Here is a 21397-nt window from a genome sequence, read left to right on the forward strand (position 1 = left end):
TTGGAGGGGAAACTGGGAAAGGAGAAATCATGTGACATGTAAATAAAGAAAATATCTGATAAAAAAAAAGGAAAGCGTAAGTAAGGTGTAAATAAAGTACTTATTTACCAACCTTCAATGTGGTGGCAGCTGAATTCATCATACTACATAATGTAGAAATAAAGTTATTTGAAAATTTATTGTTTTTACTCTATTTCCTATCAATTTGATTTTGAGTCTTAATAACTGAGAAAGGGGTAAATTGTCAGAACTGGAGAGGGGGCTCTCTGGCTAAGAGTGCTTGCTCCGCTGCCATGAGAATTCCGTACAAACACCTATAATCCTAACACTGAGCAGAGTAGCTGGGCTTGAGCATTCCGTACAAACACCTATAATCCTAACACTGAGCAGAGTAGCTGGGCTTTGCCAGCTTCTAGACTAGCTAAGACTTGAGCCCTGGGTTCAAGGAGAAACTGCCTCAGGGAAACAGGTGGAGTGTGATGGAGGAGGACACTGATGCCTGTTTTTATTTTTTTTTTGGCTTCCTTAACACCTAGGTACACATTTATGCATATACACACAAGAAAAAAGTAAATATAAAAAGATGTAAATTCTCATATTTTTCATTTTGTGCTTTCATATTTTGCTCTTATTTTTCACTTTGTGTCATAATTAGCTGTTCCTGATTCTGACATTTTTGACCTTATTTTATATTAGAAACTGTATTAAACATGGCATTCAACAGACATTTATTAGCTGCTGATATGAATAGCTCTGCAGTGATGAATATGACACAGAAACTCCAGAGACTCAGAAATGCAGGATAATTATTCAGTAGCTTTGGGGAGAACTCTTCCTGCTTGATCCAGTTTCTAATTGGCATCTGGGGGCTGAGCACATGCAGCTGCTACCCAGAGGGAAATGGCCCCTTCCCAATTCCAAGTCTTCTATGTCTTGAGGAGCTGGAAGGGACAGTCGAGACTGAGGCTACCTCTCCGGTTTGTCTCCTCTGCACCATGTACACATATTCTCTTTGACTGGAGTACAAGGTCAAGTTGTAGGTTAAGCCCTGAGGTAGCTGCAGGAACTGAGAAAGAACATGCAGTAGCATCATTGTGCTTTTGGACATTTGTTTCTTTCTGAACATTCCACTGTTATTCCAAACCCTGGGTTTATGTACCTCAACTAATCTGTGCACTTTCCCTGTTCAACTGAGCTGTGCTTTGAACTGTCACATGGCGTGGTTACCTGCCAGCCAGCATTCATTAGTGGAAATGAAGCTATCTCAGTGAGGTAGTGCCTGGGTCAGCACTTAGATAAATAGTTGTTCTCACCTATTTCAATGAGAATGTTCTTATGAAAGAAAATGGACTGGGTGTGGTGGTGCACACCCTTTAATCTCAGTACCGGAGAGGCAGAAACAGGTGGGTCTCTGTGAGGTATTGGCCAAGCTAGTCTACATAACTGAGTTCCAGGCCACCAAGGCTATATAGTGAGAACTTGTCTCAAGAAAAACAAAAACCCCAAATAAACCCAATAACAGCAGCAACAACAACAACAACCCAAACAAACAAATAAACCACACACACACACACACACACACACACACACACACACACACAGTCCCATAATTAAAAAGAGCCTAAGATTCCCATTTAAACCATAGTTAACTTTTAACTCACATGATCAAAAATACAGCGGGGTGCTATAGCAGGGTAAGGAGGCTCAGGGAGATGGGAAGGAGAGGATGAACCAGCTGATTGAACAACATGGGCAAGAATGATTAGGAATAAGAGGTTTAGTCTCAGACAGGAGAGTGTTCGAGGGTTGAAGGAGTGAGCTGAAGCTCAGTAGGGCTGACGTACTCTGAGGAGACTGGATCACATTAGGCCTTTGGGTTGTGGTAAGGAGTTGAGTTTTATTTTAAAGTGCAATGGGAACCTACTGAACTGTTCTGAGCTGGAGTTGTGAGCTGCCTGATGTAGGTGCTGGGACAAACAGGTGTTCATACCCTAAGCCATTTTTTCAGCCTTGTAGGATAGTTCTGTCTATGATTTCTTCCCTTCGTGATTATTGTTACTTTGTGCTGCACTTGTGGGATATTCTCTGGGTCCCTTTTGGGATACATTGATCATGTTAACAATAGAGAAATTTACTATAAAATTCTGCTTTTGATTTGGTCTGCTTTTAGTCAACTAAGGATGCCAGTTAAAACCACTAAGCTATAACTTTTCTATTCTGCATGAATTTAGTAATTTAATTTTATGAGAAATAACAAATGAGGTTGATTGGTCACTTTGTAGCAATCAAGAAAAATATTACCATTAAGCTTGTAATTGGTCTACAGGATTCTTTCCAAGAATAAAGCCTTATTTTAGATGTGAGAAATAACCAAGAGACTGAAAAATTATGCTGGTTGTGTTTCTTTTTGAAAATGAGTAAGTTTTAAAATGGCCTTAAAGTCAATTAAATCTCTTTGGTAAAATTAGACTGGCTCATTTTCGATATTACTTGTGCATAAGCATAGGTAGAAACAGTGAGTAAAATCTCCCATCATTAACTTTTCTCCGTTTTTGCTGCTTACACTTTATGAATCCTCTGACGATAGATTTCAATACTTGAAGTGATTTAGGTACCAGAATGTTATTCTTTCTCATTCATTCCTTCTCATTCACCCAGCTCCTCTGAGACAGGGTCTCAATGTGTTGTGCTGTCTAGCCTGGAACTCACTAAGTGTACCAGGCCGCCCTCGAACTCAGAAAGATTCATCTGCCTTTGCTTTCTGAGTGCTGTGATTACCTGGGTGTGACATCAGGTTTGGCTTTTTTTGTTTGCTTGGTTTTGAGACTGGGTTTCTTGTAACCCATGCTGCCCTAGAACTCACAGTGTAGCTGAGGAAGACCTTAAGCTCTTGATCTTTCCACCTCCTAAGTGTCTACTAAGTGTAACTAAGGGATTACAGGTGTGTGCCACCATGTCTATATTCATTCCCTCCCACCCCCCCAAAACAAGGTCTCACTATGTACCTTTTTCTGTCCTAGAGCACACTCTGTAGACCAGGCTGGCCTTGAACTCCCCAGAGATCTGCCTTTCTTTGCCTCCTGAATGGTCAGATTAAAAGTGTGCTTCACTATGCCGGCTGCATTCCTCATTTCTAAAGAATCTGTTAAGATCAGAATGAAGAGTTTTGTATTTGTAACTTGGTTAAAATAAGAAAAGGGATTCTGGGTGCACTGGTGCAGGCCAATGGTTTCACCTACTCTGGCTGCTGAGACAGGAGGATCTCTTGAGTTTAGAAGTTCCAGGCTAGACTTGGAAACAGTGAAACTCTCTCTCAGCAAACAAACACTCCCCCACAATACCACAAAATATGCTTTTTTTGTGGAAAAAATTAGAAAATGCAAATGATCATGTCCCCCCAAAAAGTTCACACAAATTTAGTTGCTAGGCATCTTAATGTGCATAGTGAAACCAGACTAGTTGGGTTGAATTTTATTTGCTTCCTATTATATTTATTACAGGAAGGTTACTGTCTTTTTGATTCTTCAGTTTTTCTTTTTTTGATTTACTTATTTTCAAGTGTGTACAGTGTCTGTGTCTCTGTGTGTATATGCCCATTTGAGTGTAGGTATCCACTGTGGCCTGGATTCTGTGAGGTTGTAGGATATAGGATGTGGATACTGGGAATAAAACTTGGGTCCTCTGTAAGAGCAGTATGTACTCTTCACTGCTGAGCCATCTTACCAGCCTCTAAATCTACAGTTCCCCCTCCCAGCCTAATGAATATTAATTTACCTCAAGTCTTAGTAGGAATTAATCCATGTAAAGTGCATTGATAGTTGAATGACTACTTGTAAATGGTGTGTGTGTGTGTCTGTGCAGGTGTGTGCAGGTGTTTGCATGGGCCAGCATAGAGTATCAGATTCTCTGGAGCTGGAGTTACAGGTGGTTGTGAATGGATGTGGTTCTGTGAACTGAACTCTAGTCTTCTGTAAGAGCAACAAGTGTTCTTTTTTGGTTATTTTATTTATTTACATTTCAAATGTTATCCCCCTTCAGAGTTTCCCCTCCGTAACTCCACTATCTTGTCCTCCCATCCCTTGCCTCTATGAGGATTCTCCCCCACCTGCCTACCCACTCCTGCCTCAGGGCCCTAGCATTCCCCTATGCTGGATCATCGAGCCTCCACAGGACCAAGGGGCTCCCCTAGCAAAGCAAGTGTTCTTAACTGCTGAGCCATCTCTCTAGCCTCCTATTATTACTCTTTTGGTTTTGAGACAGGATCTTACTGTGTAACCCAGGCTGGCCTTGAACTCAGAATCCTACTGCTTTAACCTCCCAAGTTGTAATGATTCTTTTGTGTGAGCATAAAAATGTTTAAAAATGTCTTATACTGAGTAATACTCTTTCCATGTTAAAGCAAACCGTTTTCCATTTGGGAAAAGGGCTCTCTCTGAGGACTTAGACTGGCTACCATAAAACTTCTATTCCTTGGATAAATAAGAACTTAGAGTTTAAGAAACAATCACTTTTCATTTTTATCCTCTTAAACATTTAGCATGGAAGTACACACATATGGTACTTTAAAATTCAAGACTGGAGAAAGTACTGTAACAGGTTGGGCATCATTCAGTTGGTTTTGTTTCTTATTTCAGTTGATTTGTTCTCCCGGGTGGCAAAGAGTTCCAATTTCCTGACTTTGATCTTATTTTAGATTTTCATTTGAAAAATCTGTAGGGATAACTTAGAAGGAACTAAACTGTAAAGATAGCTTTGACTGCAGTTTGATAACACTTAGGGAGTTGCAACTAAGGAGTCATCAGTCAACTCATATCAGCGGTTTACTCAGTCCTTGAAGTACAGGTAACATTATTTAAGACTGAGTAGCACAGTGGTTATTACTGATGGGCCGCTGGAATGAATGTTCATTGGAAGTTCATAACATTTCTTCTCTCACTTGAACTTTGCCATGGAGGGTTTCTCTTAGGCAGTTTACTTCAACCTTTTCTGGGAATTGGGGGTTGGTGGTGATGGAGGCAGTAGGGAGTCAGGTTTTTATCATATTCCCAAGGTGGGCAGCACTGAACCCAGTCCTCCTGGTTCAGCTTCTGGAGTAGCAGAGACTTAATACATCCCTTCCTTTCTTTGATAGGATTTAGCTCAGGTTGGCCTCAAGCTCACTATGTAGTGGAGGTTGGCCTTGAACTCTTTATTTCCTAACTTCTTCCCAAGAATTGGGTTATAGGAGTGTACCACATTCCTACCCCTTCAATGCTGTTTTTACAACAGTATCCCTGGTTATTGCCCTCATGTGTGTAACATGACCCAGATTGCTCTTAAAGCTTTCATGGGGTTATGTGCAGCAAGCAGGCTCCAGTGGGAAGTGGCACATCACTCAGATTCTAACTTACCAGACTCACACTAGGGAATAATGAACCTAGTCAGATTACAGTCTGACTGTACAAAAGGATATGGATTCAGATGGCTGGTGTGTTTTTGTTTTCGTGTTTTGTTTTGTTTTCCCCCATATCAAATATACTTCCTGTCTTCTCTAATTACTGTATTGAGCAAAGGGCTCCGTGACACTACTTGGTCCTGTGCTTTATCTTGAGTTTGAAATTACTAACAATGGATTTTCTAGGGCTGGAGATAAAGCTCAGTTAGTAGAGTACTTACCTAGCATTCATGAAATCCTAGGCTTGATCTTTAATACTACATACAACTGGTTATGATGGTGCACTTGGGAGGTGGAGGTAGGAGATCAGAAGGTCAAGGTCATCCTTGCCTTCATAGTAAGTTCAAGGCCAGTCTGTGCTATAAAAGACCTTGTCTCCAAATTTAGACCTGGTCTCTAAATATATGTATTTTACTTTTGTTAGCTCACATACTTTTAGTTTCTCTTTGAAAGGCACAGTGGTTGAAAGTTACTGTTTTGCTGAGCTTGAACTCAACATTTCATTGATGTCTCCATGAGCTTTTTCCATTTAGGGATCATACTTAGCTTTTTAAATGTCTTGTTCTGTTAACTTGGGAATGTACATGACCATTAAGAGTTTAAAGCTTTGAAAGAAGAGCTGAGGCTAAGTTTAAGCTTCTAGTAGATACCAGAATTTAGTACTAGGACTGGAGCAAGGCCTGCTGCCAGCCCTTAGGGAGGATGAATAGAAATACTTGGGTCTAGGCAGAAGTCTCAGGAAGATACAAATATTGTTGAGCAGGGCAAGTCCTTGAGAAGTACAGATTTCCCAGCCACTCCACTCCAGTTTCAAAGGACAGCCAGTCACCTAGGAGAGTCTTGATTTTATTTTAGCAATGAGGTTGGAACTGAGGGCCACTCTACTACCAAACACACGCGCCCAGTTAAAATGCATTGATAGTGTTCACTAGCTCTTCATCCAAACAAATGCAGTGAAAGAGAAACTGATTGCCCCAATACAGCAGTTCCCTTTTTGAATCTGTAGTTTCACTTGCTGTACTTTCAGCTCTTGGTCAGCTGTGCTCTGAAAATACTAAATAGAAAACTCCAGAAATAAATGTAAGTTTTAAACTGTACCCCATCCTGCACAGCATGCTGAGTCAGCCAGCCTAGGCTTTCCTGCCTGGCACATAAATCCTCCAGTGGGTTCACATTGCGTAGTCTACCTGCCCTTTATCCATACAGCATCTCTCAGTCATCAAATGGAATCACAGTATCACAGTGCTTCTATATAGGATTTGGTATTGTGTTCAATTTCAGGCGTCCATTAGGATACTGCAACATACTCCCTAACGATGAGGAGGGATATATTTTATGTGTTTAATATCCCCAGGTGCAGGTGTTACTAGCTAAACCTGTGTTAGAAGAAACTAAGTAAGCATCCTAACTGATAATTATAGTAACTGATAAAATGTTACTTAGAAAAGAAGTCCTAGATGTTGAGTCTATGAAACAAAGAATGGCAATGTGATAAGTTAATTTATCAACTTGTTGACCACATTGCTTGTGGAAAATAGCTTTAATAAGGTACTCTGTTTAGCTCAATTTCTACCAAGATTGAATTTTTCCTGCCTAAGGTTTCGTAGTCAAGAACACTTGGTCATGTCTGTTTTTATGGGTTTTGTAGTCAAGAACATTTGGTCATGTCTGTCTTTATGATCCTCCTAACCCACAACTCCATTCTCCCAGTTCCCAATATAATTAACTACTCCCTCTGCTGGGTTTCCATAGCACTTTTTGAATATAATTTATAGCTTTTTCTCATTTATCTTGAGATTGTACCTTTTATTTGAAGTTTGACAGAAGTATTTTCGTGTGATATATGGTGTGTATTTTCCAATCCTGGAGAAGCTGAGAGGAAAGGGTAAAGGCTCAGTGTTTCATCTGTGTGCTTCTCTTTTATTCCAGAGTGCAGCTGATTGATTTATTTTCCTGGGAATATATGTATGGGGCTGAATACCTTAGCAGATAATATGATAATTGCTTATATTAAACAAATCCTTTGATTCATGGAGAGTTAAAAGACCTCATTAAAAATTCTCTTTCTGAGTTAGATGGTCAAAAAAAAAAAAAAAAGCATGACGGAGATAAATCTTTTAAAATCAGACACTCTTTGTAGTATGTGATTTATGGATTATATTGTGACTGACTTCCTTTTAGTAAGAATGCCATGATAGGAAGCACTATATAATTTTTTTTCTTTAATGGATCAAATACCCAAAGGAAGTGGATATTAAATATAAAGGACACATGCTCCACAATGCTGGAGCAACCACATACATTCTTTTATTGAAATTCCCTAAGAGAATACGTTTTTATATCTTGCAAAGCCAAGTGGTTGTGGTTAACCTTGAAGTCTTCAGCAAATGAAAGATGCTTGTAGTTTGTAGCCTTAGCATAGCTGGTCAAATTTGATATTGAACCATAGTGCAACTTGGATGGTGGTTTTCAGAATGCTTAATGACCATTTTGCTAGGAAAGACAAAGTTACCATAAATTTAAAAATGTACTTATGCTCTATATAGCACCACACTGAAACATTTCAAGGCTGAGGTATTTGCCATCTGTATTTTGGTAATTTTTAAAATTTTTTTCTTTTATTTACTTATTTATTATATGTAAGTACACTGTAGCTCTCTTCAGACATTCCTGAAGAGGTAATCAGATCTCGTTACGGGTGGTTGTGAGCCACCATGTGGTTGCTGGGATTTGAACTCAGGACCTTTGGAAGAGCAGTTGGTGCTCTTAACCACTGAGCCATCTCTCCAGCCCTGTATTTTGGTAATTTTGACTAAGACTCCATTCTGTTTACAGTGACCCACTTGCTGATGACAGTCATTGTTTTTGGGTGGCTCTACTTGAACCCAATGGCCTAACTCATCTTCTGCTCCTGCATCTGAGTGCATAGTGCATGTTTTCTTCTTGGTTGTGTTTGTGCTGATATCTGAGAAGTCAGTTGTCATGTCGATTGCCATCTGGTTCTCTGGACATGAGTCTGTCTTCTGAGTAATATTAGATTATGAGGAAATTGCACTTGGACTCCATTAGCTGAAACCCTTGCTGAATTATGCGTTACTTTAGAGCTATACTTTTGCCCAAGGTTTGTTTTTTATATTACTTCTTATTAAAAGGAGTAATGTAAAACGTCCTTTGCCTGTCTTTGAGACTATTGCATGTTACTTCCTTTTGGAGCCCATATATAAAACAAAATGTGAAAAAATTTTTTGTAGATGTAAAACCCTTTGCTTTCATTGCTAAATAATTCCTTTGCGTTTTATAAATAATAAGAAGTAGATAATTCACTTGGCATAGAGCCAAATTTGAATATTAATTTCAGCAGTCTGTCAAGAAAATTGGTGAGTTAATTGAAGCATGTTATGTACACTGGTAGTTAGCAAACTGTGGCTCACTTAACACCTGCCTTTTAAAATAAGATGATACTACAATGTAGCCAAACTAGTTTTTTCTCTTTTAAGACTGATTTTAGTTTTAATTGTGTACATATATATCTATCTGTGTATGGGGATGTATGGGTTCTGCAGAGACCAGAAAAAGGTGTCTGATCCCCTGGAGCTGGAGTGACAGGCAGTGTTGAGTCACCTAACTTGGATGCTGGGAACTGAATTCAGGTCCTTTGTAAAAGCAGTGTGCATGCATGCTCCTAATGGCTGAGCCATCCCCCCAGCCTTTGAAATTTCTTTCTTTTTTTTTTTTTCTTTCCCTTTTAAAATTAGTTTCTTAAATATTGTTTACAGTTGCTTTTGTCTGACAATGGCATATTTGAGTAATTAATGTCTGGCCCCTTACAGAAAATGATTTCTGGTAAATGAACCTGGGATGGTGTGAGTCAGACCAAAGGTAATAATAAAGAAGAAAGGAAATTAGTGTTAGTGGTAGCCAGTTGGGAAAGGCTTCACAAATGTGCTGTGAAAGGAACTTTTAGTCTTTAGTAGTGGGAGCATATAGAAGATAGTCCATGTGGGTGACTGTTTCAAATCAAGTCACTTGGGAATGAGATGACTGTGAGCTCCTGGGACTATTTGGAAAACTCGTTCACCTGGGTCGGGATTACAGCTGTGAAGATGAAGGTGAATGGCTAACTGTTCTTAGACAGCTAGGAAGCTAGGCATCAGCCTTACACTTAAACTGTGAGGCAGCTGAAATCCTTAGAGTTCTTTCTCCACAGGGAATGATGTACTGGTAGAAACTGTTTGAGGAGAGCCGATCAGACAGAGGTATAGGGAGCAAACTCCAGCTCAGAGAGCCCCAAGACTGACCAGGTACTGGAGAAAGCCCAGAGGGAAGGAGCAAGCGTCCTAGGGTAAAGGGGAAGAGTAAATTCCGGCTAGAAATGTGGTGAGGGAAACTAAGGGGAGCTGGGGAAGGCACACTGCATGGTTAACAGCTCTTCTGAGATGAAGAGCAGCCTATGTTTGACAGCTGAGGTCTGCTGCGTTTGGAACTCATAGGGGCGAATTTGGAATTGTTGGAAGATCTGGACTCAACGAGTTCCTTTATGAGTTCCCATTGAGGGACAAGAACAGGCTGAGAGGCTGGGTGTCAGAAAGCACTGGGGAAAGGGGTGCCCTCTGTAGAGAAGGGTTTCTTGTGTGTGTCTGGGAAGGACTGCTGGTGAGCGGCTACTTCCTTGATTGCATGAACAGATACGTGTCTCATAAACTCTGGATTGAGCAATGTTAAGTTTCTTTCTTTTGGTCCTCTTCAGTTCTTTAATAAATGTATGTCATTATTTACATCTCTGGCTAAAGCCTTTCCCAATTTAGATTCACATGCTTCGTTTAAAAATTAAAATAAAAATTTGTGTGTATGTGTAGGTCTGAGGACAACTTATTGGAGTCAGTTTTCCTTTGAGGCAGGATTTCACTGTGTAGCTCTAGCAGGCCTGGAAATTGCTGGCTTGGAACTCACTATGTAGATCAGGCTGACCTTGAACTACCAGAGATCCTCCTGCCTCTGCCTTCTCAGTGTTGAGACTAAAGGCATACACCAACATTTTCAGCTGTCTGGCAAGGAACTCCTGATGTAGACCAGGTTGGTCTCACAGGGATCTGCCTACCTCTGCTCCTAAGTGCTGGGGTTAAAGGCACACACCACTATGCCCAACCTACATTTTCTATAAGAAAAAATTACTATTTTTTGTAAGATGGTAAGTTCCATGAGTAGTCACCTTGGTCTGTTTTATTTATTTTGTAGCCTAGGCACCTAGAATACTGATTAGATATGCTAGCACTTAAATATGTGCTAAACAAGTGAATGAATCCTAAGATGTGAGTGTGTCTTCACAGATCAACCCCAGTCTCATCTCTCTTTCCTGGGTTTCTTGAGGATTCACTTTAGGTATTCTGTTATGATACGTTGTAGAATTAAAAGAAAATTCAAGAAAGTTGCAATATTAGAGCAAATTGTGTCGGGGCTGTGAAGTGTCAGATTCAAGGGACATAGATGAGCCATAAATTACTCTCAGGGAATTTAACTTTGAAGAGAGTAGTGAAAGATGCTGCAGCTTCAGTACAGTGCTTCTGTGTGTGTTTATTTTTCATGAAGTAACTAATATGTGTTATGTAATGAAGTATCTAAGACTAAGGGATTTAACTGTGTAGTTTTGATGGGCTTCTTTCTGGCAGAGTTCTGAAGTCTCTCATGAGTCGTATGGCAAGAAACAAGAAACAAGGAGTGTGTTTGAGTCATATGTGAGTTGTGTCTTTCTCCACTTCCTTTTTTTTTCTTTTTTCTTTGATACAGGGTTTCTGGCTGGCCCAGAACTTGATCTGTAGACCTGGTTGGCCTCAAACTCAGAGATAAGGCTGGCTCTGCCTCCTGAGTGCTGGGATTAAGGGTGTGCATGACCACTGTCTGGCTTGTCTCCTTATAAAACTACTACGATTCAGTGAAGAAGGGCATGCCCTATGACTTTATTAAACCTAGTCACCTCTTAGAGGCCATACCTCCAAACCCCTTATTTCTGCTGACTTTTCATCCTCTGAAGAGCCCACCATTGAGGTTAAATTTCAAAGCACAGATCCTTGGGTTTACATATTCAAACCATATTCAAAACAGAGCATCTTGTGTGTGGACAGTTTTTACATTGTGCTGTAATGAAGATGATGAGATTAAAGTATCCTGGATTTCCAGGAATAGGGTTTGATGGGATGAGTTCTGAGTGGGAGTTGGGTAAAGTGGGCCCCTAAGGAGATTCTGTCCTCTTCTCTGTCCCCCTCCTCTTTTTGAGAGCAGTAGGATTGAGAGTTTGGTGTAAACAAAAACCACTGGTGCTGATTCCTCGTTTGTTCTTTTAACAGACAAGTAGTTTGTTTGGATGTGCAGGATTTGAGGTCACAGCTGAACTTCCTGTAGTTCAGCTACAGTTGGATTCTTGCTGAGATCAAAGCTGGTATCAAAAGCTTAAACAATCTTGCCACAGTTTGACTCTCCCTTAAACTGTTTTTAAAAGGCATTTTATTTTATCTTATATGTATGCAGGAATGCCTGAGTGTATGTGTACCCTGTGCATGCATGCAGGTGCCCCAGATGTTTTGAGCTGTCTTGTGGGTGCTAAGAGTTGAACCTCAGTTTTTTTTTGCATTGGAGGCTCTTAACCACTGAGCCCATTTTTAGCCCTCTCTTGTAAGTTTTGATTCATGAAAGGATTAACTTTTATTTTAAGTATGTGGCTGAGCTTTGGGTTTAAAATAATTTGTTTTTTCATGGTTCTGTTTTATGAATTCATCTGTATCAGGATTAACTTGTGGGAAAACATGGAGTTGTGGGGCGTTTTTAGTTTATCTACAATATTTTTTGAGTGTTGAAGTGGTTAACAGAAAAGGTTATGCTAAGAAGTATCTGCAGGGTTTCCTGCTTTATTTCCATTGCTGTCTTTTAAAAGCACTTTTATATGGTTTGAGGAATAATTGGTTTGAACTCCAAGGCAATTAGAGGGTTCATAACTCTTTTGTTTTGATTACAGAAGCTGTGTATAAACCTGTGAGAGAAGCAAAAATGTCAGATGATATCAAGAAAAGGTTTGATTTTCCGAATTCTCTTATCCAGTCACAGGTAATTTTTATTTATTTTTGCTTCATGGTAACAAAAGGACACTTTTGATGGATCATAAATAGACCTTTGTATATTCACATGAAATATTTTCTTCTCATGGTTTTAATAAACAACATTTATATGACAAGTAAGTATATTTCAGTTAGAAAAACTAATATTTAAACTTGTTCAATTTAAGCTTCTACTTATTTTATATATTTTTCTCTTAGAAATAATTTTGATTAGTAGATTTTTGAATATAGTTATTCTTTTTGCCTATGTTTAATAATTGGGAACAGAGATAGATGGTTTCTTATGTATCTCCACAGAGTATGAAAGATTAATATTTAAATTGATATATTCTACCTCTCTACAACTATTAAGAGTATTAGATTTCAGAATAATGATATTCAATAATTAAAGCCTTCTGGATTAATGTAATATGTACCTGCTGAGAGGGGAAATCGGGATAATTTAATTTACAGAGCTTTTCAATAATTAAGACAAGTGGTTAAACCAGTGGCAGTTTCTGTCTGTTAGATAAGTAGAAACATTCTAGTAGGCCTTGGTACCATAAGAGCTTACGCTCTCTTCCTGTGAGTAAAGCTAACCAGCTAGCGAAAGCCAGTCTGAAGACTTAGCCTGGAAGCCCCTTGGATGCTTCAGCAGTTGCCTTCGGAGAGCCTACTGTGGGAATTGACTTAGCTGGGAAGTGGGGAACCCTTCCATGAGGAGTACAACACTCCTTATGCAAGATTCCCTTCTACCTGACTGAGTTGAAGTCGTATCCTGCTCTGTGCAACACAGGCCCTTCCCCTGAAGAAGAAGATGAGGAAGATACTTTCACAGTTTCCATTTTTCTGTACCTGCATGACCTTCATTAACCTAATAAAAAGGAAATGCTGACATGTGTTACAGTTAAATGAAGAAAAAATATGTATATGGATTGGTTATTGTATATTGTCTATTTCAATTTGGTTATGGAATGAAGTAGCAAGGTAGCATAATGTATCCAATGAGTAGTTGTCTCAGAACCATGTAGGCTAGTTAGAAGATGAATGAAACAGCAGATCAGAGAAATTGAATCTTGTGAGTGGGGAGATGTGTAACATGAAGTTTATTTTCTTTTAGTCCTTTTTTTTTTTTGTATGTCTCTATTGCATTTCATGTTGGTCCTTAGGTTCTTATGAGTGTGCCCTGTCCTTGTGAGTCACATACCAGCTGTTCTTTCTTAACCACTGCTTTGAGATAGAACCACATCCCATTGCCTGGCACTCAGCCCTTTTGCATTTTGGAGATTAGGTGGTGTCCAGCAACTGCTGACAGCAGCTGAGCTCCAGTGGGTACTGCATGTACATTTGTGAACTTGTCCATTATTTTCTAACTAGACTCTAGAAGAGTTCTATGATCAATCTAAAATCAAAAATTCAAATTACAGGCAGCATTGCTTATTTCAGATTAATTGGCAGCCTCTTTTATTTTTTGGTGATGAGTTATGTTGTATCCTTTCAGCTGATCGTCAGATATTCAATGACACATGCAGTGTAGTTTGTGAAATAGAAACTCAGGGTTCTCATTCCTCCTCAGTTCTATTATCCTTTTGCTAGGAGATAAGAGACAGCAAATTGAGCTACAATTTGCCTTTATGTAAGTGAGTGATTTATTTCTCAAAATTCAAGTATAGGGGTCTTAAATCATTTGAACATCAGAACATTTGAAACACACGTGCACATGTGCAGGAGGGGTGCAGGTGCGGTGTAGTTCTTTGAGCTCTTCTAGAGACTTCCCAAAACTGACATCTGTTTTCAGCACTATTGTAAGTGGTCCCAAGTGCAGGATATGCAGTTGTAGTAGTGGAAATTTCCCTAGCTGCATACAAAATAGTTACCATTGTTGCCAGCCAATTTCCTGTCAGTCAGCAGTGCCTGTTAGGCCTGAAGACCTGGGCCCAACACTGAGGCAGAGGAGGTGACACTTAAGTATTTGTGTAACTAGCTCTCTTAGAGCTTGATTTTCATTTTGGGCTCTTTGACTAAAGCAGGATGTGGGAAATTTTTAAGAGATTTGTGAAACTGAAAACTTAAGACCAAAACCTATGAGAAAGGAATAAATATATTATATTAACACAGGGCTATGAAATGACTCAGTTGGTAAAGACACTTTGCACTAAGCCTGAGGATGCCCTGAGTTTGAATCCTTGGGCCCATAGGGTGGAAAGAGAAGTGACTTCTCCAAGTTGTCTTCTCCACATGTGGACTGTGACACATACACATGCACACGCATGCACGTACACACCTCAACACACACACCTCAACACATACAAATGAACATTAGAAAAAATGAAAATAGTAGGGTCTAGAGGAGGGAGAACAGGATAGAGGAAGGGAGAAATGTTTTCCAGGGCTGTACAGGCTATATCCATAAAAATGCGGGTGAATTTTTCTCCATTTTCACAAAGGACACCATGAAACAAGACAGATTGGATTTAGATACAAAGAAGATTTTAAAGACTTTGTCTCATGTTTTAATGGATTATGTAATTTCAAATTATCTTTAAAATTAGGTGACAGGAATTTGAGCTGAAGGTTGATGATGCTATCATCTATAAAGTATGGTTTGTTTATTGCTGAGCTGGGATAAATTACCTACTTTGAAGATTGTTCTGAGGATTTGGGTTACACGTGTTGAGAGCCTCGTTCTGTGCTTACTACATGGCACACAACAGAGGGACTTTCATCTTACCAGTTGACAACTTGGCTTGCTCATACATGAAAATGAATGTGATGTTGATTCTTTTTCAATGCACTCTTTGGAAAGAACTTCTAAGTGGATATCTTCATTAATTTTTTGTTGTTCTTTTAGGCTGTAGGTCATCTTATTGCTGCTGTCTTAAAAGAACACGGTGTTTCAGAAAAGATACACCAATCCACAAACCAGGTCTGTGTTTAACCTCGTTGTTGTTGTTGTTGTTTTGTTGTTGTTGTGTGTGTATGTGTGTGTGTATACATCTACCACTGGCTGGCTTTTTGTCAAATCGATATAAGCCAGGATCATTTTGACAGTAGGGAGCCTCAGTTGAGAAAATGTGCCACTAGATTTGCCTGTGGGCAACCCTATGGGACATTTTCTTGATTAATAATTGATGTGGGAGATCTCAATTTACTATGGGAGGAGCCACCCCTGGTCAGGTGGTCCTGGGTTGTATAAGGATGTAAGCTGAGCAAGCTAGGAGAGTAAACCAGAAAACATTACTCCTTCAATGTCTGCTTCAGTTCCTGCCCTGAGTTTGTACTCTGATTTCTCTTGATGATGGACTGTAAGCTGAAGTACATCCTTTTCTCACCTTGTCACAGTAGTAGAAAGCAGACTAAGGTAATACAATTGCTTGTTTTCTGTAGATGCTGTCCCTGTGGGGCCACTCACCCCAGTTTCCCTTGTAGTTCAGTTCAGATCTTGAACTGTGAGGAGCTTTGCCTACAGATCTTGTCTTTTTCCTCTTCCTTTTCCTTTCCCCCTTTGCCTTTGCCTTCTTTCTCCCCATGTCTTCCATCTCCCACTTCCTCCCCCTTATCTTCTTCCCTCCTTTTCCTTTGGTGTGCCATGTTTTTATTCTATATCATTCTTTTAAGCTTGGACCTTTGTGTCTAACTCCAGGAGGAGACATATAAAGAGTGAAGGAGGGCGTCCATTCACTATTGGTGGAAAACAATGCCAAGGGAGGGCCTGAGGAGGGCCTGAGGAGGGCATGCTGAGAAAGTGACAGAATCCCCTCTGGGGAATGCTTTTAGCAATAGAGACAGTGGACATAGTAGTGGGCTGTTTGGGTGTTAGAGCATTCTCATGCTTCCTCTTAGCCCCAAGTGTGAGTTCTAAGTGGAAAAGACCCTGTGTTGACAGTGGAGTTGGTAGAAAGCTTTCCATCCCATACAGAGCAGGTAAGTGCCCAGATTTAATGCGATACCTAGGAGCTGAGACGAACCAGTTGGACTTTGGCCAGTTGGCATTGGATATTTTGACCTTTTAGATGGGAAGCTGCTAAGCCCAGGTGCCTGTGTGTAAACTGTAGAAATAAGAAGTTTCTTTCTCCTGGCAAAAACAAATCAATTTCCTTTTCCTTACTTTCTCTCTGTTACGCGTGAGTTCATATGTGTGTATTCATCATGTATGTATACATCATGTATTCATATGTGTGTTCATCAGTGTGCTTTGGTGTATCAGAGAACAGACTGTGACAGTATGTTTTCTTCCTTCACCTGTAGATCCTAGGATTTGAAATCGATTTGTCAGGTTAGATGGCAAGCACCTTTGTTGACTGAGCTATATTGCTGCACTTCACATTCTTTCTGATTGGCCACTCTCTATCATATATCTTTACAATGCCTGCTGATATGTAGAAATGAGTGTAGTGGTGTGTTTTGATAACTGGCATGTATCTGGTGTTTGTAATAGTCATGTAAATCAGGTTTCCTGAGGAGCCCCATCCCAATCCTGCCTGTAATCACATGTACTCCGAGAAGATCTAGTGATTTTACTTAAATTGCTGGGATTTATTGAATGCTAAATCCTTTTAACTAAATGTTTCCTCTTTGCTAATAAATGAATGCCTACCTCCACCAGGACAGTATCATCTCAGGCGAGTTTATTCATCCATTTATCTTATTTTTCTGGCTTGATAATTGAATGACCCTGGGCTATTGTGAAAAGGAATTTTCTTCTAAATAAAAGGGGAAACAATATAAAGATTTCCATTCTACAGTACTGACTTTTAACTCTGCTGTTCTTTACTAGTGGGTCTTACAACTGCAGAGGTTTTTAGCAGCTACAGAGGGGTGAAGCACAGTGTTGTTCACTTCAGTGGGAGCTGGAGACCCTCACTTTTCCTTGAATTGTAGAGTTCTTTCTTCTTTTTAATTTGGTGTGGTAGTGGCGGTGGCAGTGATGGTGGTGGTGTTTGTGTGTGGTATGTGCTGTGTATGTTTATGTGTAGTGTGATGTGTAGTATGTGTATGGTGTGTGGTGTGTGTATGATGTATGTATGTGCATAGTGTGTGGTATGGTGGGAGTGTGCAGTGTGTTCGATCTGGTATGATGTGTGTGATATATATATATATATATATATACACACACACACACATCCATACATATGTATATCTATATATATAGTGATATGGTGTGTGGTGAGGTATGTATATATGGTGTGATGTGATATGAGAAATGTGGTATATGTGTATGGTGTGTGCTGTGCTAAGTATTTCTGGTGTGTATTTGCGATTTGATGTCATGCATGTGTGTATCGTGTGTGGTATGTATATTTATGTGGCATGTAGTATGTGTGTGGTGTATGGTGTTGTGGTGTGTTTGTATTTGGTGTGTGATATGGTATGCAATGTGGTGTGGTATGTGTGTATGGGTGTGTTATACATGTGCCTGTGTAGTGTATGGTATGTGTGGTATGTGTGCATGCAGTATATGTGGTGTATTATGTAGTATGCAGTGTGGTGTGGTATTTGTGTGAATGGTTGTTGTGTGGCTTAGTGTGTGTATGTGTGTGTGTGTGTGGTTTATGATATATACGTGGTGTGTGTGGTATATGATGTTTGTGTGTTGTGTGGTATGTGTGATGTGTGGTATGTGATGTGGTTGGTGTGTGCTGTATGTGGTATGTAGTGTGTGTATGTGCTTGGTTGGTATGGTTTGTGTGTGTGGGTGTGTGGTGTGTGTGATGTGGTGTAGTGTGCATATGTATGTGTGTGTGTGGTGTATATATGTTATATGAGCAAATGTGTGTGTGTGTGTGTGGTATGTGTGTGTGGTGTGGAGTATATGTGTGTTGTCTGTACAAGTGTGTGTGCTAGTGTGTCCACTTTGCATGTGAGTGTGAAGGTTGTGTAGGAGAAAGTCGGGTGTCCTATTCTATGTTCTCTCATGCTTGCTCCCTTGAGGCAGGGTCTCTCAGTGAACCTGGAGTTTGGTTTCAGTTTGATTAGAGGCTGGCCAGCTCTGGTGTGCCTGTCTCCTGCTGTGTTGAGGTTACAGTTAGCCATGCTTGTGCTACAAGTCTTCACTGAGCCATCTCCACAGCCCTGAACCATGTCACTCTATTAAACTGTATCAAAAGAAAAAATAGCTTCATTATGAGTCTGTCATCATTAATTTTGTTATTACTTTAAATTCTGTGTAAGTACGTATGTATTCTGGTCAAGCTAGTTATAGATACCTAATGGAGCTTTCTGGGAATCGAACTTGAGTCCTCTGGAGGAACAAGGAATACATGCCCTTAGACACTGAGCCATCTCTCCAGCTCCTTATTATTATTTTAAGTAGCAAGGTTATTTGTAGTTTGGGTTGATTTTGAATTTACTGTATAGTCAAGGACTCTTATATTCTTACCTCATCCTTCCTGCGATTATATTCTTATGTTACCATGACTATTTCTTTTAATTATAAAACAAAAAAGGAGGTGAACCTCAACAGATTTAACTCAAAAATACATTTAAATATGGACTTATTATTTATTAGTGGATCTTCATGACACAAGGGATCTATGAGTTCTGAGAAAGTTAAAAAACTGAACAGTTCTGTTTTCAGAAGCAGAATTTCTATTGACTTGTGTTCCCATCTGGTATGTTTCTGTTAATGGATGTAGATTCTTAGAGTGAGGGAAAAGTCATAACATTTTTCTTGTCATAACAATTCTTTGCGGATATGTTGCTAGTCATTTCAGTGGGCAGTTGCTGGTCCTCTGTCCTTCATGGCTCCCACTGTCATGGCTCACATTTGAGTTGAGAAGTTTCAGCACAAGTGTGGATGAAGCTGAGGTGCATGTAGGTCATAGAGGTTGGTAGTAGAAGAGTGGGAACCTTTTGAAAATGTCATTGCTGTAGAAGCTTCAGGCCCAGACAGTATTTGGAGTTCAGCTTGGTAAACTGATAGGCCAACGGATACTGTTGGGGTCCAGTCAAAATTTGCAGCTTAGCAGGTGACAGAGCCAGGTCCTCACTGTGTTCTGATGCTTGAATTTGGCTTGTACTTCTGCATACAGCCAGCCTTATTGTGCAAGCAGACACCAGGGAGAGAGACACTGCATCCAAACAAATCTATCCCCTTTCCTGGAAGCCAGATTTTAGTTCCCAGTAGGAACAAAGTGACAGCAGCACCCGCCTTGGTACAGACATGAGCCCATCGGGAGAGAATTATGTGTTGATGAGTGGTTGTGCTTGCGTGCGTGCTTCTCCTCACGTCTTTTAATCACTGGTTTACTTTCAGACTGCTGCCTTGAACTTGCTGTGGGAGAAGTGCTGCAGTGACCATGTGGTTGTGCGAACAGCCTGCAGTGAGGGACTGGTGGCACTTGTCGCTCAGGGTCACGCAGAGTTCAGCTATGTTCTCAATGGGATACTCAACCTCATTCCTTCTGCCAGGTACACGTGCTGCCATGCTTGGTTAAAGCTTTTAGAAACACAGCTAACTGATTCCCTGCTAAGGAACACAAATTTGTGCTGCAATAATGAACTGACTTATTTTAAGTAGGAGACTTGGCATAAGCATTTCTACTCACACAGTGACATGGTTCTTACCTTGTGTTGGCTATCTGCAGTCAGCCCTTGGCACCAGTGATGTGTGTTAGAAAATTATAGCATGAATTTTTTCTTAAAAAACTCATCAAACTACCAACTCTCTAAAACGGGTGTTGCTGCTCTCTGCTTGGAGAAATGGTTTTCTGGAAAAGTGAGTTGTTTCATGAACCTCCCTGTGTGGCTTCAGACCACTCAGATACAGGCACCTCACCATAGTTGTCTTCTTCTTGGCTCTTCTGCTGAAGAATCTAGCCTTCATGATGACAAAGGGATCCTTCTGTTTTCCAGAACTTCATAGTACCTCAGTTTCACCACAGGAATGATGGGATAGCTCCAGTCTTTTTGGGGGGGACATTTACCCGAGACTGCTCACTGACCAATGTCCATAATTTATTCAGGTGAATAGTTAGCCAGAAGCTCTGCTTCATTTTTAAGTGGCAGTGCTTCATACCAATTTCCCAAAGTGACCTGGATGATGGTGCTGCTGTGGCTGTGGCTCATGTGGCCCTGGAGCCTCCCAGTCTTCCTTGCTCATTCTCATGAGTTCTTTCTTCTCACTTCGATTGCCACGCCACAATGCTGAGTGCTTAATCGTTTATGTCTCCAGAGTATCTGTGACTTCAGTGTGTAGAGACTATTCTGCTTTGGATCTGTCAGTCTTCATTACCTCTATTCTTTTAACTTTTCTTTTATAAACCTATTCTCTTTTCTCTGGTCACCTCTTTGTATATTATTTGATTATTTGCCTTCTTTAATATCTCTCTATCTGTAACCCTAAACCCTGTAACATTTTGTATAAGTCTTCTCAAACTGGCCTTCCATTTACACTGTGTTTCTTCGCATGAGCCCTCTACTTGGATAGAATGCAGTTGTTCACCTCCACCTGAGGTGAGTGCTCCTCTTCCTCCTCTTCTTCTGTCTGCCACGGACTGGGGTTTCTTATGGGGTCCCTTGTTCCACAGGATGATGGGTTCTGGCCAGGTGTGCACGGGATTCGGTTTTGATAAACAGACTCGACACGAGTGGTGTAAGGTCTGAGTGTATTTCTCAAAAAATGACATGAGGCTTTTACAATCATTGTAAAAGAGAAAAATAAAAAATCTGACAGCTCAGTAGTTGAGGTACATCTGAGGCCATCTAAAACACATTAGGTCTAAAACATCAGCCATCTCCTCTGGACTGGTGCAGCACCCCCAGGCTCAGAGTATGTTCAGGCTACATGGTCCTGGCCAGAGTCCCAGGAAGCTGTGGGTGTGCCAGCCAGGAGAATAGAGGCTTGAATCTCGAGTCCTCAATGCTGAATCTTCAATGT

The 21397-nt window shown here is 40.3% G+C and overlaps 1 protein-coding gene across 2 annotated transcripts in view; it reads left to right on the top strand.

Moving 5' to 3' along the window:
• The window catches only part of Focad (focadhesin), a 305147-nt gene that overhangs the window by 18299 nt on the left and 265451 nt on the right, over window positions 1-21397 (top strand). Inside the window, exons 2-4 of one of the 2 annotated variants that reach the window (XM_031377824.1) lie at window positions 12441-12529; window positions 15371-15445; window positions 19775-19929. In XM_031377824.1, the coding sequence (XP_031233684.1) occupies window positions 12473-12529; window positions 15371-15445; window positions 19775-19929 (287 nt within the window). In that variant the 5' untranslated portion in view covers window positions 12441-12472. Of the gene's footprint in view, window positions 1-12440; window positions 12530-15370; window positions 15446-19774; window positions 19930-21397 lie in introns of those variants that run through there. The other variant, XM_031377825.1, reaches the window with a different exon arrangement.

This window comes from Mastomys coucha, unplaced genomic scaffold, assembly GCF_008632895.1.
Source record: "Mastomys coucha isolate ucsf_1 unplaced genomic scaffold, UCSF_Mcou_1 pScaffold18, whole genome shotgun sequence".
Lineage (NCBI taxonomy): Eukaryota > Metazoa > Chordata > Mammalia > Rodentia > Muridae > Mastomys > Mastomys coucha.